This window comes from Lutra lutra, chromosome 17 (genome assembly GCF_902655055.1).
Source record: "Lutra lutra chromosome 17, mLutLut1.2, whole genome shotgun sequence".
Classification (NCBI taxonomy): domain Eukaryota; kingdom Metazoa; phylum Chordata; class Mammalia; order Carnivora; family Mustelidae; genus Lutra; species Lutra lutra.
The window spans coordinates 59,575,714-59,589,390 of NC_062294.1; the positions used below are offsets into that span (position 1 = coordinate 59,575,714).

The 13,677-nt window shown below is 50.2% G+C and overlaps 1 protein-coding gene across 2 annotated transcripts; it reads right to left on the reverse strand.

The window, feature by feature from the left end:
* Nucleotides 1–1,530: 1,530 nt before the first annotated feature.
* Nucleotides 1,531–11,412, reverse strand: LOC125089002 (zinc finger protein 345-like). 2 transcript variants are annotated; one of them, XM_047710715.1, is made up of 3 exons: nucleotides 11,201–11,412; nucleotides 8,561–8,687; nucleotides 1,531–5,042 (listed from the first exon to the last, which is right to left on the reverse strand). In XM_047710715.1, the coding sequence occupies exons 1-3, from the start codon at nucleotides 11,231–11,233 to the stop codon at nucleotides 2,632–2,634; spliced, it is 2,571 nt and encodes an 856-aa protein (XP_047566671.1). In that variant the 5' UTR covers nucleotides 11,234–11,412; the 3' UTR covers nucleotides 1,531–2,631. The 2 variants fall into 2 exon arrangements, with proteins under 2 accessions (XP_047566671.1, XP_047566672.1); XM_047710716.1 differs by lacking the exon at nucleotides 1,531–5,042 and adding an exon at nucleotides 8,208–8,372.
* Between the last annotated feature and the right edge of the window lie 2,265 nt (nucleotides 11,413–13,677).

The window sequence follows — 13,677 nt, forward strand, 5'->3', positions numbered from 1 at the left end:
TAACCCAGATGCTCCCAAACAGATAAAGACACCAAGAGTGGTATACATCCAGGGAGGAAAACAGTACTGTTTTTTTGTTGTTGTTTTGTTTTCTTTAAGATTTTATTTATTTATTTGACAGAGGGAGATCACAAGTAGATAGAAAGGCAGGCAGAGAGAGGGAGGGAAGCAGGCTCCCCGCTGAGCAGAGAGCCCGATGCGGGACTCGATCCCAGGACCCTGAGATCATGACCTGAGCCAAAGGCAGCGGCTTAACCCACTGAGCCACCCAGGCGCCCAAGAAAACAGTACTGTTGAATGAAAGGGACATACATTCAGGGCACCTGGGTGGCTCAGTCATTAACTGTCTGCCTTCAGCTCAGGTCATGATCCCAAGTCCTGGGATGGAGCCCTGCATCAGGCTCCCTGCTCAGCAGGAGGCCTGCTTCTCTCTCTCTCTCTCTCTCTCACTCCCCCCCCCACCCCGCTTGTGTTTCCTCTCCCTCTCCGTCAAATAATAAAATCTTAAAAAAAAAAAAAAAAAAAAAAAAAGCTGGGAAGTGGACCTAGGGGACAAATCGTTTGTTCAAGGACTTTGGGAGATATTGGGCAAGAAAAGGACTCTGCACCACCTCCTCCAGTAAGATCTGCGTTCTTAGCCCTAGAGGCTGGGAGTATCTGGGAGACTACCTGGGAGGACAGTTCAGAACAAGTGTCTGCTAGTCCTTTAGGATTCCAACAAGTATGCTGGCTGGGAGTGGTCACAAAAGCTACATCCCTGGAGGATAAATTGTCCCTTGTCTTTTTTTTTTTTTTAAAGATTTTATTTATTTATTTGACAGAGAGAAATCACAAGTAGGCAGAGAGGCAGGCAGAGAGAGAGAGGAGGAAGCAGGCTCCCTGCTGAGCAGAAAGCCCGATGTGGGGCTCGAACCCAGGACCTGGGATCATGACCTGAGCCGAAGGCAGCGGCTTAACCCACTGAGCCACCCAGGCGCCCCATCCTTTGTCTTTATCCTTTTTCCTCCTGCACCACAATGGCCTTGACATGTAAGCACCAGAGGGCAAATCAGAATTCATGGGTTATTTTACCATGATCTTACACAGGCTATGTGTCTGAACGTGAAGAATTTATGAACACTGATCCCCGCCAGCCAGGCACATCATCTGGGGATACCCTTTTGGAAGACATACACCCCATCAGGGGCCTGAGGTGTCCTCTGAGGTACCTAACTGTCCAATCATCTAGATTACCAATTATAGTCCCCCTGCCCCTGTGGGGGTTCCAACTGGAAACTGCACAGCCGGTCACAAGGCTCCTGTGAAGGATGTGGGTAGAGATTCCACTCAACAGTGCCCGGCAGCCTGGCCTATCAGCTGTGGACAAGCAAAATATTCTTGTTTCCACAAGCACTGGAGAAGGTCTCAAGTGCTCCCTCTTCACGGTGACCCCTGGGCACACAAAGCTTCCTGGCACCCAGACCACAAAACCCAAATGTGGATCCGAGCAGGCTGTACTAGCTAGAACTGATGTAACACACCACCACACTCTGGGTGACCAGACAACAGAAATTTATTTCACCCCAATCTGGAGTCTCGAAATTGAACATAAGGTGTCAGCTGGGTTACTTTCTTCTGAGGCCTCTCTCCTTGGCTTGCAGATGGGGATTCCGTGTCCGCCCATGGTCATCCCTGGGTGCCGGATTCCTCCTCTCTTCTCACGGCGCCAGCCATACCGCATGAGTCCATCCTAATAACCCATTTCAACCTCATGACATGATGTCTTTGAAGATGCTATATCTAACTATCCTCACCTTGTGAGGTATTGGGGGTCATACTGCAAAATATCGATTTGGGTATACAAGTCAGCCCATCACAAAGGTCTTGGGTTATAAAGCAAATTAACACACAGGCTAGAGTATGTACATATGTATATACACGTCAATATTACGGATACATTTGCAATGTTCCTCTCAGAGACACAGCAAGTATGGGATCAAATGTGATCTGTTCATTCCTTCATGTGGGAGAGCCCGATGCTGCTTTCAAACCACCCTTCCGAGGGCACACAATGTCTAAGATCAAAGGTAATTAAACAAACATGGCACTTACTGATACATTAATCAGAGCAACACGGAGCAACAATTCAATTCCTGTGTGGTGACCTGGAAGCTGCAAATAGTCACCAAAGCATCAGGAGACCAGCAACACCCCCGTGGGACTTCGCCTTCCTGTGCGAGTCACCACCCAGAACTCACATCGCCCACTGTGGATCAACACTGGTCACTCCCATTCCCTAACTGGGAACGGAACAAGGGGTTCCAGGTACCCAGAATTTGGATGAGGAGGCAAAAAAGCGGACAGCTCAGCATCATTAACCATGTTGGGGTGGTGACGTATGCACAGTACTGGGAACTGCCAGGCACCAGACACTGCCGCAGACTGCCAGTTACTTACATCCTGCAGTGACTTCACACACATCAGAAAGCATTATGCAGGTTCTGAATTTTTCTGAAAATGTCTGGTTCTTATGGGAAGTCACTGCACTGGGGACATTCAGGGGAACCGTGGTCAATTCAGGTAGCTGGCTACCTCAGAGGTTCTCCTCCACCCTAAACGCCACTACACAAGAAGTATCACCTCTGTGCTGTTTTAGATCCTTCCTGCAGTGTGAAGGCTGTAATGATATGTAAAACCACTATAACTAATATAAGATTTCCCACATTCACGGCATTGATAAGGCCTCTCTCCAGTGTGAACTCTCTTGTGACGTTGGAGGGCAGAACTATCAGCAAATGATTTCTCACATTCATTACACACATAAGGCCTTTCTCCAGTGTGAACTCTCTTGTGACGTCGGAGGGCAGAACTAGCAGTATAAAATTTCCCACATTCATTGCACTGATAAGGTCTTTCTCCAGTGTGAAGTCTCTGGTGGTAACGGAGGGCAGAACTAGCAGTAAATGATTTCCCACATTCAGTACACTCATAAGGCCGTTCACCTGAGTGAAGTTTTTTGTGTACATTGAGGGTACTTTTTCGGGGAAAGGATTTACTACATTCAGGGCATTCATAAGGCCTCTCTCCACTGTGAACTCTCTGGTGTTCGCGATGTTCATTACTAGTGACAAAAGATTTCCCACATTCACTGCACTTATAAGGCTTTTGTCCAGTGTGAAATCTCTGATGATTACGGAGTCCAGAGCTACTTGTGAAAGATTTCCCACATTCAGGGCACTCATAAGGCTTTTCTCCAGTATGAACTCTCTGGTGATAACGGAGGCCAGTACTACTCATAAGCGATTTGCCACATTCGTGACACTTGTAAGGCCTTTCTCCAGTGTGAACTCTCTGGTGATAACGGAGAGCAGAATTACAGGTAAACGATTTCCCACATTCATGGCACTCATAAGGCCTTTCTCCAGTGTGAACTCTCTGGTGACTACGGAGGCCATAAATAGTAGAACAAGATTTCCCACATTCATTGCACTGATAAGGCTTTTGTCCAGCATGAATTCGCTGGTGAAAACGGAAGGAACATCTAGCAGTAAAAGATTTCCCACATTCATTACACTCATAAGGCTTTTCACCTGAGTGAAACTTGATATGATAACGTTGGTAAATTTTTTGGCTAAAAGATTTCCCACATTCAACGCATGCATAAGGCCTTTCTCTACTGTGAACTCTCTGATGACTACGGAGGGCAGAACTCCTAGCAAGTGATTTCCCACATTCATTGCACTTATAAGGCTTTTCTCCAGTGTGAACCCTCTGGTGAGAAGAGAGCTCAGAATTACTTATAAAAGATTTGCCACATTCATGGCACATATAAGGCTTTTCTCCAGTGTGAACACTATGGTGATAACGGAGGCCATTACGACTCATAAAAGATTTGCCACATTTGCTGCACTCATAAGGCCTTTCTCCACTGTGAACTCTGTGGTGATAACGGAGGTAAGTAATACGAACAAAACATTTCCCACATTCATTGCATTTATAAGGCCTTTCCCCAGTGTGAAGTCTCTGGTGAGAACGGAGAGATGAAGTACTGGTAACAGATTTCCCACAATCACTGCACTCATACTGTCTTTTCCCTGTGTGAGATCGCTGATGATAACAGAGGGCAGACATAGACGGAAAAGATTTTGTACAGACGCGACACTTATAAAACCTATCTCCAGACTGAACCCTATGAGTTATCGACACTGAGCTACTGCTCACAGATTTCACACATCCGCTACAAACATAATTTTTCCCTCCACTGGGCAATTTCTGGACATGAAGGGGGACACATCTGCCACCTAAGGATTTCCCACATTTGATGCACGTGTACTGCCTGGGTCCACCCTGAGTCTTCCCATTTTCATTCAGGGTTGGTTGTTGCCCAAGGGACTTTCCACATGGACCAAACTCATGATGTCGTGCTCCAGTATGGTATCTCTGGTGTATGGCAAATAAGGATTTGTACCTGAAAGTTTTCCCACATTCACTGCACACAAAGGACTCTCTACCAAGGTGGACACCCTGGTCCCAAGTATCTATGTGTTTGGGACCAAAGGCGTTCTTGGATCCACAACAAGTGCCATGACTGCTTCCGCGTTGTAACATTGCCCTGCACTGGGGGATCGTGTGTGGCTTCTCCCCAGTACGAGTGGCCTCTTGCCCCAGATGCCCCGAGCCAGACAGCAAGTCCTTCTCCACCTCTCCACAGGTAAAGGGCTTTCCCGAACCACCGGATCCCCAGCTCTTGACAGCAGAGGCCCTGTCCACACGGCTTCTGAATGGTTTTGCTCCCGCGGGCTGCTCCTGCTGCTGCTGCTGCTCCAACTTCACACTGAAAGAAAATCGTTTCCCGCAGGCCCCACACCTCAACCGTTTCTGGCCGTTTTCTTTCCCCTGGAGCTCAGCCAAGTGGAAAATGTCTCTCAAGACGGGACCACACATCTCACAGGGGTGGGTCTTCCGGGAAGACAGAGCGGCCCTGGGCGTCCCGGTCTGGGACACGCCTACAGAAGCGCTCTGTGCAAAGGGGGCCTCCTCATCCTCTGCTCCACAGCAGCAACCTGAAGGCAGAGAAATGCTGGTGAAATACGTGCTGGCTGTAGCGAGGGGGTGAGCCCATCACACACACACACCCGACTCATCTAGGCAGGATGGTATAGCATGCTTTTCCACACACAAGAGAGGAAACTCAACTATAGGACAGGCCACTGGGCATTTCTGGGCACAAGCCGTCAATGTACTAGGGAGAGCACGCTAGAAGGACAGAAAACTAGGGCAGGACAAGGAAGAGAGCCAAGGTCTACAGCTTATTTTCTGCGCAAAGGTTTGTGTACCACGGTTGCTGCTACTGGCCTCTGGCTGAGTGGAGGGCTGAGCACAAGCCAATCGCACGAAATGGACTACTGTCAAGGGCTGTTTAAAGACACGTGACTATCTCATTTCAAAACACCTGGGGGTGAATGCCGAGATACACAGAAAGAGCAGTGACAGAAATGGGTGAGACTGGGTGCCCGAGATGGAGGGATTATCCCTGTACCAGAGTAAACGGAATTACCAAAGGAGTAGAATCCACTTGACAAAAAAAGGTCAATGGCGAGGAAGGAAAGACAGAAACGGGGGGTGGGGGGTGGTCATCGGCAATGGTTCTGAACTCTGGCTGAGCAAAGAATGGTGCCCAGTACGATCACACACAAACACAGGCCTGACATCCCACCACTGCCAGCGGCCATTCATGAGGAACAGGCTCCCTCTAAGCCCATCTGCTCACGTCTGGGGCATGTCCATGCTTTGATACACAAGGCACTCCTCCTGGAAGCCCTAGCTGAACAACTAGAGCGCACCAGGAAGACAGACAAACTGATGGAAAACAGGCCAAGTGCACTGCCAGCACTGTACTAGAGCTACTCAGGAGAGAATGGACGCAGAAAAATGTCCTCTGGGACTGTTATCAGCAGGAAGGTAGAAGGAGAGATACCATCCTTAGCCCCAAGAAAAATCAACGCAATATGAAAGACATGAGCCTCGGCGGGCTCAACAGTCCAATTAAGACGGACCGGTACACAGGGGAGCGTCAAAGAGGGCACAAGCACACAGAAAAATCCCTGCAGATTGTATCAGCAGAGACATGTGGGGATGGGTGGGCAATAAGGCCTGGGCTGTCTCCACCTGCCCCAGGGTAGGTGCGACTGCGGTCCCTGCTCAGCAGAGCCTCCAGCTTCCTGCTCCACAGGGGACACTGGGACATCTGCCACCAAGTCAACCAAAGCCTAAAGCCCAAGCAATCTTCAGAAAGAAGATCCAATCTTTAGGCGGCACATTTCTGATTTCAAACTGGACCGCAAAGCTAGACGATGCTAAACAATCTGGTAAAGGCATAAAAACCGAACAACGCAATGGAGGAAGGAATAGCCCATAAGGACGGCCACACATACACAGTAAACTACTCTTTCGCTATTATGCCAAGAATCTACACTGGGGAAAAAATACCCTCTCTCGCACTGATGCGAAACCTGACTCCCCAAATGCAGAGTAGGAGTGGATCCCCACCCACAGTTCCTAGAAACGCGCAGGCAGTTGAGGCAAGACTGAAGCCCATGACCGGAAACCCTAAAGCTCCCGGCAAAAACAGAGGGAAAAGCCTCTTTAACCTTAGCCCTGGCAAGGATTTTTTGAACAGGACACCCAAAGCATAGGTCATGAAAGCAAGAGCACCGCTGCGCCAAACTGAAAAGTTGCAGCAGAGCCGAAGAAGCACACCAAAGAGTGAAGAGGAGACGTTTGGGTGCCCAATGCGCGCTCACACTCACTAACCGTCAGAGAAATGAAAACCAACACCGCAACGTATCACCTCGTAGTTCTCACAATGGCGATCACCAAAAAGCCAAGACGGGCTGATGAGGACGTGGAGAAAAGCGAACCCCCTGGACGCTGCTGCTGGCCATGTCAATTAGGGAAGTCACGATGGAACACAAGCGAGAACACACAGAAATGTGAAAAATTGAACTACCCTATGCCCCACCAACGCCATTTCTAGCTATGTGTGTATCCCAAGGCAACAAAAACCACTGTCTGCACAAACTACCTGCATGTCCATATCCACTGCAGGACCATTCACAACAGCCGCAACAGCCACATCTTTCAGTGTGTGTCAAGGCTTAAAGTGACAACGCACATTAGGGGGGAATGCCAGGCTCAGTAGGTAGAGCATGCGACTCCTGATCACGGAGTGGTGAGTTCTAGCCCCACAGGGGGTGTAGAGATCACCAAAAAAATGTAAAATTACTAAGCAAAATAGTAAGGTGACAAACAACATTTTGGAAACAAGAGACGACTGAGTGGCTCAGTAGGTTAAGCCTCTGCCTTTGGCTCAGGTCATGACTCCAGGGTCCTGGAGTCCAGTCCCACACTGAGCTCTTTGCTCAGCGCGGAGCCTGCTTCTCCCTCTGCCTGTTACTTCCCCTCCTTCTGTGCATATGCTCTCTCTCTCCTTCTCTAACAAACAAACAAACAAATAAATAAATCTAAAAAGGGGGGAAAAAGAACGTTTACTAAACACACGCATGTAGGAAATCTCACATATAAAAAAGCCAACAGACTCACCTGCCACAACATGAGCACACAGTGCCAACGGACTCAAATTGGAAAACATCATGCCCTGTGAAATCATTATGCAAAAAAGACAATACTGTATAGCATTATTTACAGAGATACCCTCTATTCTTTTAAAAAAAGAAAAGGACCCATTTATTTGGGAAAGAGATCTGAGAGAGCAGGTATGCAAGTGAGAAGGAGGGCAGAGGATGGTCAGGGAGACACACTCTCAATGACAAAAGAATTCACTTCTGAGGAACTAACATAGGGCAGGCTGACTACAGTTAATACTGCACTGTAGAGCTGAAACTTGCTCAGAGGGTAGATCTTCCGATTTCTCACCAGCACAACAAGAAAAGTATCGATGGCAAGTGATGGCTATATTGATTCACTTCATTTTGGTAAGAACTTGATAATGCTGAACTACATGAAACCACTATGTAACACTCTCAGTCACAGAATTTGATTTGTCCATCATACCTCACAAACATGAATGGAGGAGGCCAGGGAGAAGAACAGATGTAAACACTATAGAAAGATCCACACAGGACGTTCTTGAGAAACGGCCCACGCTCCACTACAGCAATATGCATACCAATGCCTCCAATTTCAGACACAGGCAGGCACAGGGAAATGTCACCAAAGGGAGGGGTCAAAACCTAGGCCATCGATGAGTCATGGACCTAGATACAGGGTCCCAGCCAGGGAGAGGGCAAGCAAGGTGCATTCCATCAGCCTCAATGCAGGACCACTGACCTGCGATCTTACCCGATCAGGGCTCAGCGCAGCGGGTACTGGGGCTGCGGGCGGACAGAAGGGCACACCAACAACTCAGGGCCAGCAACAAAAGCAACGGCCCAGAAAGCTGGGGAAGCACGCAGTGAACACAGTCCACACCAGAGAAGGACAAACCCTCCCCTGGAGAATGGAGGAGGGGAGTCCGCAGGATAGAGTCCAGGGCAGGTCAAGGGGATGCTGAGGGCCTTACCCAGTGACGATACAAGTGCAAAGTTCTCCAGCATCACATGGTGGTACAGCCGTCTCTGAGCCTCATCAAGAAGCCTCCACTCCTTCCAGGAGAAGTACACGGCCACGTCCTCAAAGGTCACACCACACTACCATGAAAGGAAAACATGGAACCTAAGCATTCTCTCTCTGAGAACCCACCAGCCAACCCACGCACCCACCCGTCTCTCCTGCCAGCCCAGTTCCCCTCCTCAGATAAACACCAGGTCCTGGTGCCTCTAATGCTGCTCTCCTCTCACTTTCCCACCAATCACTGTTCAGTGCTCAGCAATAACACGCAAGGGACACATGGAAGCTATCTAAGCTCCGGGTTTGGCCTGCAAGTCCCATCCTCCTGCCAGGATATTCCCATGGAGTCTCCCAGGGTGTGCCCTCAAGACAGCCAATTACAGGCCCTGCTCTGCCAGGAAGTCTTCAATACCCGGGCCCTGAGGCCCTTAGCTCACACTTCCTCTCCAGGTCTACATGATTCTGTAGACTGTACCTCTCTCATGTCTTCAGACCCCACACATGAAAGCCCACACCTTCCAAAGGATTCTCCCTTGACTCACACTTGTCCTTGTCACTTGACAACCAAAGGATGTGTGACAAACTCAAACAGGTTTCGCTACCACCCCAATACGCCCATGGATCCCAACTGAGGGAAAGCCTCAAATGCTGCTGAGAAGCCTCCTCACCTGCCTCTAATCCTCACTGCAGTACGACACTCACAATCACTGTCAACCTAGGATCCTCCTACACCGTCTTCTACTCCCCTACTACCCATGCTGGCCCTCCACAGTTGGGAACCAAACATCCACTATTGGACCTTTCTGAAAACCCCAGCCCTAAGGACCTCTCTGCCAGGCACAGAAAAGCAAAAATGACATTTGCCCCAGATCTTTTCTGGCACGAAGACTCTGAAACACTCCGGATGCCATAAAAGCTGACCACAAAATTCTGGTGAAGTCCTAGAACACTGAAGAGAGAGCAGCTCCAGCCTCTCAAATACTCGCAGGACTGGCCGCCTGGGTGGCTAACTGGGTTCAGCATCTAACTCTTCATCTCAACACAGATCTCCATCTCATAGTCCTGAGTTCAAGACTCGTGTGGGGCTCCCCACACTGGGAATGGAGCCTACTTAAACAAACAAACAAACAAACAACCCCCATGTCCTCAGCTATCACTTGTCCCATCATCCCACGGAAGGCTTGTCCATGTATCTGCCAGATCACTGCCTCTCTCCTTCACCTGTGTTCACAATGCCCAGCAACCCCGACCACGTGTTGAGCAGGAAAACCACTCTTCAGCACACTTTACTAGGTCCCTCTGACCTACTAGGAGCATTGCCATGACACTCTGCATCCTCTTCCCAAAGGTGATCCAAGTCTCCACCCTGGTCCACGCAGCAGCCATCACTTTTCAAACTCTCCACCATGAATCTTTCCCCCAGTTTCCCAAAATTTCCTGTCCAGCTGCCCACTTGATGCCATCGCTTACCATTTTCTGAAACACCTAAGTCGCCTAACACTGTGGAAACACGTTCGGACACCCCCCAAAGATAAGCAACTTACTGTTAACTTCCATCAGGTTGATGGGACTTTCCCTCCCTTCAGCTGCTAGAACTATGAATATTAATGAGGGGAAACCTCCCTAAATTGGGGTCGCGAGGTTGCACTGGGGGCAGCTCTCAGACACTACCACAGTGGGTGCTATCAGCTGCGGGCCCAACAGAAAGCGATGGACTTGAACTTATTTGGAGATACTACTTCATTACAACCCCCCCCCCCCAAAGACAGCCTTTTCATGATCGTCCCACCCAAGAGCTCAGCCAATGAGAAGCCACTATACTTCGACCTTCTAGTTTAGTCCAGTGGACCTGAGAGTACATAACAGTTTTAGTTCCTTTCCTTAAGTGGCGGGGGGGGGGGGGGGGGGGGGGGGGGAAGACCTCTCTCTTCTCCACACTGGCTACTGCTTTGACTCGGATTCTTCGGTCCCAAACTCTGTTCCCTGTCGCTCCCACAGGAAAAACATCTCTGCGGGTAAAGTGTCTGCAGTTTTCTCTTCAAGCGTCACCGACCAAAAGCCCCGGGGTTCCCCTCACTCCCCCCGTTCTCCTCTCCCCCGCGACACCCACAATTCGCCTCAGCCCTTCTCCGAGGTTCTCCAACATCCAGGGCGGACACGGAGACGGTCCGTGCACTAACAGCGACCACCGCGAGTCCCTCCTGCTTCGCGTCCTGCTTGCGCGGTCACCCCCGGCCGCGGCGCTTCTCCGCGACCCGAGAAAGCCCCCTGACGCCCGGGTTAGAACACCTCCCCTCACCGCCAGCAGACACCGCCTCAGCTGGCATCGCCGGCGCACGCATCACCCGCCGCGCCGCACCCTGCTCCGGACAGAACCAATGCAGCCGCGCCGTCCCCCGTTGGTGGCGCGGGCCCCCTGCATTCCGCGCCCGCACGCAGCCCGCCGGCGCTCCCACACGCGACCCCGCCCACCGGCGCCTCCTCGTCCCGGACACCGGGGCCTGGGCCGCAGGGCCGCGAGCAGGCGCCCCACGCTCGGGCCTTCGGGGTTTGGGTGCCGGCCGGCGGGGAGGGCCCGGGGATGAGCGTTTACCTCAGCCGAGTCCCTGGGCGCGGCCGCCGCCATCGGACTCGGTGGGCCGGCAGCGGGCCGTGGGGGGGCGGACACCCGAGCTGAACTGTGTGCGGCGAGGACAGCGACGCCCCTCGGGTCTTCAGCGTCAGTTACCACGAACTGACCCGCGCTCCGGAATCTGAGGAGACAAACCGACTTAACCTCGGGCTACAACCCCGCGGGCGGGGACGAGGCCGGAAGTTCCGCCCCAGCGGATGCGCCCGCCTAGAAATGCCGTGTTCCTGGCCCTCATTGGCTCTTCGCTGCGTCCTCAGGCGCTACGCTCTTCCGGGTGTGGTGGCTCTCAGGCTTCTGGCGGTCTCAGAGACTGGCACACGGTGGAGTTCCGGAACCTAGGTGTCCCTTCAGGTCAGGAGAAGCTGAAACACGGTTGTCACCTCAGAGACCTTTTCGCAAAAGGCTTCACAAATCTAGGAAAAAGCAGAATCAAAAAGAGAATGTCACCGTGCTAGCCCAATGTGACTGGAGCTTGTGAGGCTGTTTATATCAAAATGTGTCATTTGTCATTCCTGAAACGGTGAGGCTTATACTACTCTGAACCTTAAGTGTAAATGGGCAGTTATATTTACTTGCAAACTGAGTTTTTTCAGGAGCAGAGGAATTTCAGCTAGGAATAAATACACTGCGGCCAGCTACAAGATAGTCTGAAGAGAATAGGAGAAGGTTACCTTTTCTTACCTCTTAGAAGGAGATGGTGAGGTTGGCTTCCTATGAAAGGTCAATCAAGAAAAGATATAGAGAGCGTGGCATCGGCAGTGTTTCATTGGTGCACGCCGAGGTTACTGTGTCCTTTCTTTGACAAAGAGAGATCGTTTCTTTTGTTTAAAGGACATTACAATCCTACAAAGAAATCAACCTCCTTTATGAAGATAAAAAGGATCTTCCTTCCGCCTGTTCATTATGCCTGCCCACCTGTGATACAGCGTCCCGTTCAAATGACTCACTTTTATTTTTTTGTAAATTTATTTGAGGGAGATCACAAGTAGGCAGAGAGGCAGCAGGGTTGGGGGGCGGGTGTGGGGCGGGCAGGAAGTAGGCTCCCTGATGCGGCCTGGATTCCAGGACCTTGAAATCACGACCTGACCTGAAGGCAGAGGCTTTAACCCACTCAGCCACCCAGGCGCCCAAAATGACTCCATTTTAAATGGGGTTTACTTAACTAATTATCACAGTGCTTTGGAGGAGAAATAGAATTTTTAGAGCACAGGGAAGGTTAAAACGAAAAGGAAAGGCAAATGTCATCTCTACTCACTGTTCTAACAAATGTGCATTGAGCTCATACTTGGTTTTCAGAACTTTTTGTAGGTGTATGCAGAAAAATGCAGGCACAAGACAAGCAGTCCTATCTTCCTGTGGTTTTACTATGTTCAAGGAAAGGAAACACGAAGCAGAAATATGAAATCTATCTTAGAATCTGGCAGGTGTGATGAGAATAACGTGATGGGCTTTTGTGAGAAGAGGGGACTGGATGTATTATACTGCGCAAGAACGAAGCCCTTTATCAATAAAAACACCACTAAGCAAAGATGAGTCATGTTGGTCTTCATTCTTCTTCTAGGGCAACCGGGATGCCTAAGGAATGTCATAAATATCCCATGGTGGCAGTGTCAGCTTCTGCTTTGCCCTCAGCTTCCCTTCTCTTCCCTCCTAACAAGGAGAGAGTATTTCGTGAGAAGGGGGACTGGATGTAGTATTACATGAGTGCAAACGAAGCCCTTGCCCTAAGAACACGACTGAGCAGAGATGAGTCATGTGGGTCTTTATTAGTTCTGTTAAAGGATAAACTGAGCTGCATTAAAATTTCCAAATGGCAGCTCTTTCTCCCCACCTGTCCTTTCCCCGTGCTTTAAGAAAATCACCTTTATGGCACCAAAAATAATTTGTTCCCCCTTATTTGAGCAAACAGCAAATCCATTCAGGCAGCACCAAACAAAACTAGGGGAAACGCTGTTCTAGACCAATTGAAGGAATCCAAGCAAGGATGTTATGTGATTGGCTATAACGTAGGGAACCGCCCAATTCAGACAGCCTACTTCCTGCTTGTGGTGGCCTGTCCTTAGCTTCCATTTCCGCTTCTTTCCCTGGAGGCTTTTACGAGAATTTGGTCCCGGTTTGGTTTCAGTTTGCTCAAGTAGTGGCTAGGGCAGGGAGCCACCTGAGTCTAACGGGCTCCTTCTGGATTTGGAGTTGGAAGCAAAAGGGGCAGGTGGCTCTAGGTGGCTTCCTGTGGAGCCTCCAGCAGTCGGGTCCCTGGAACTCTAGTCCTTTAAGGCTTCAGCCTGCTTGGCTCACTGCAGAGGCACTCAACAGCTGTGCACTAGCACCCTTCACTCTGCCGCTCCCCAGACTGTACGACCACAGCCGCCCTCTACCGGGGCCTGGAGCGAGACAGGGTCATCTTCCCTGGAAACTTCCTTCCACAGTGTCATCGCTGC

Excerpts from the sequence above, each read along its gene's own strand:
- LOC125089002 (XM_047710715.1), bottom strand. The coding sequence starts at position 11,233 with ATGGCGGCGGCCGCGCCCAGGGACTCGGCTGAG. Across the intron at positions 8,688-11,200 it reads CGCCCAGGGACTCGGCTGAG|TGTGGTGTGACCTTTGAGGA; the intron begins GTAAACGCTCAT and ends CTTTCATGGTAG. Across the intron at positions 5,043-8,560 it reads TGCACTTGTATCGTCACTGG|GTTGCTGCTGTGGAGCAGAG; the intron begins GTAAGGCCCTCA and ends CTCTGCCTTCAG.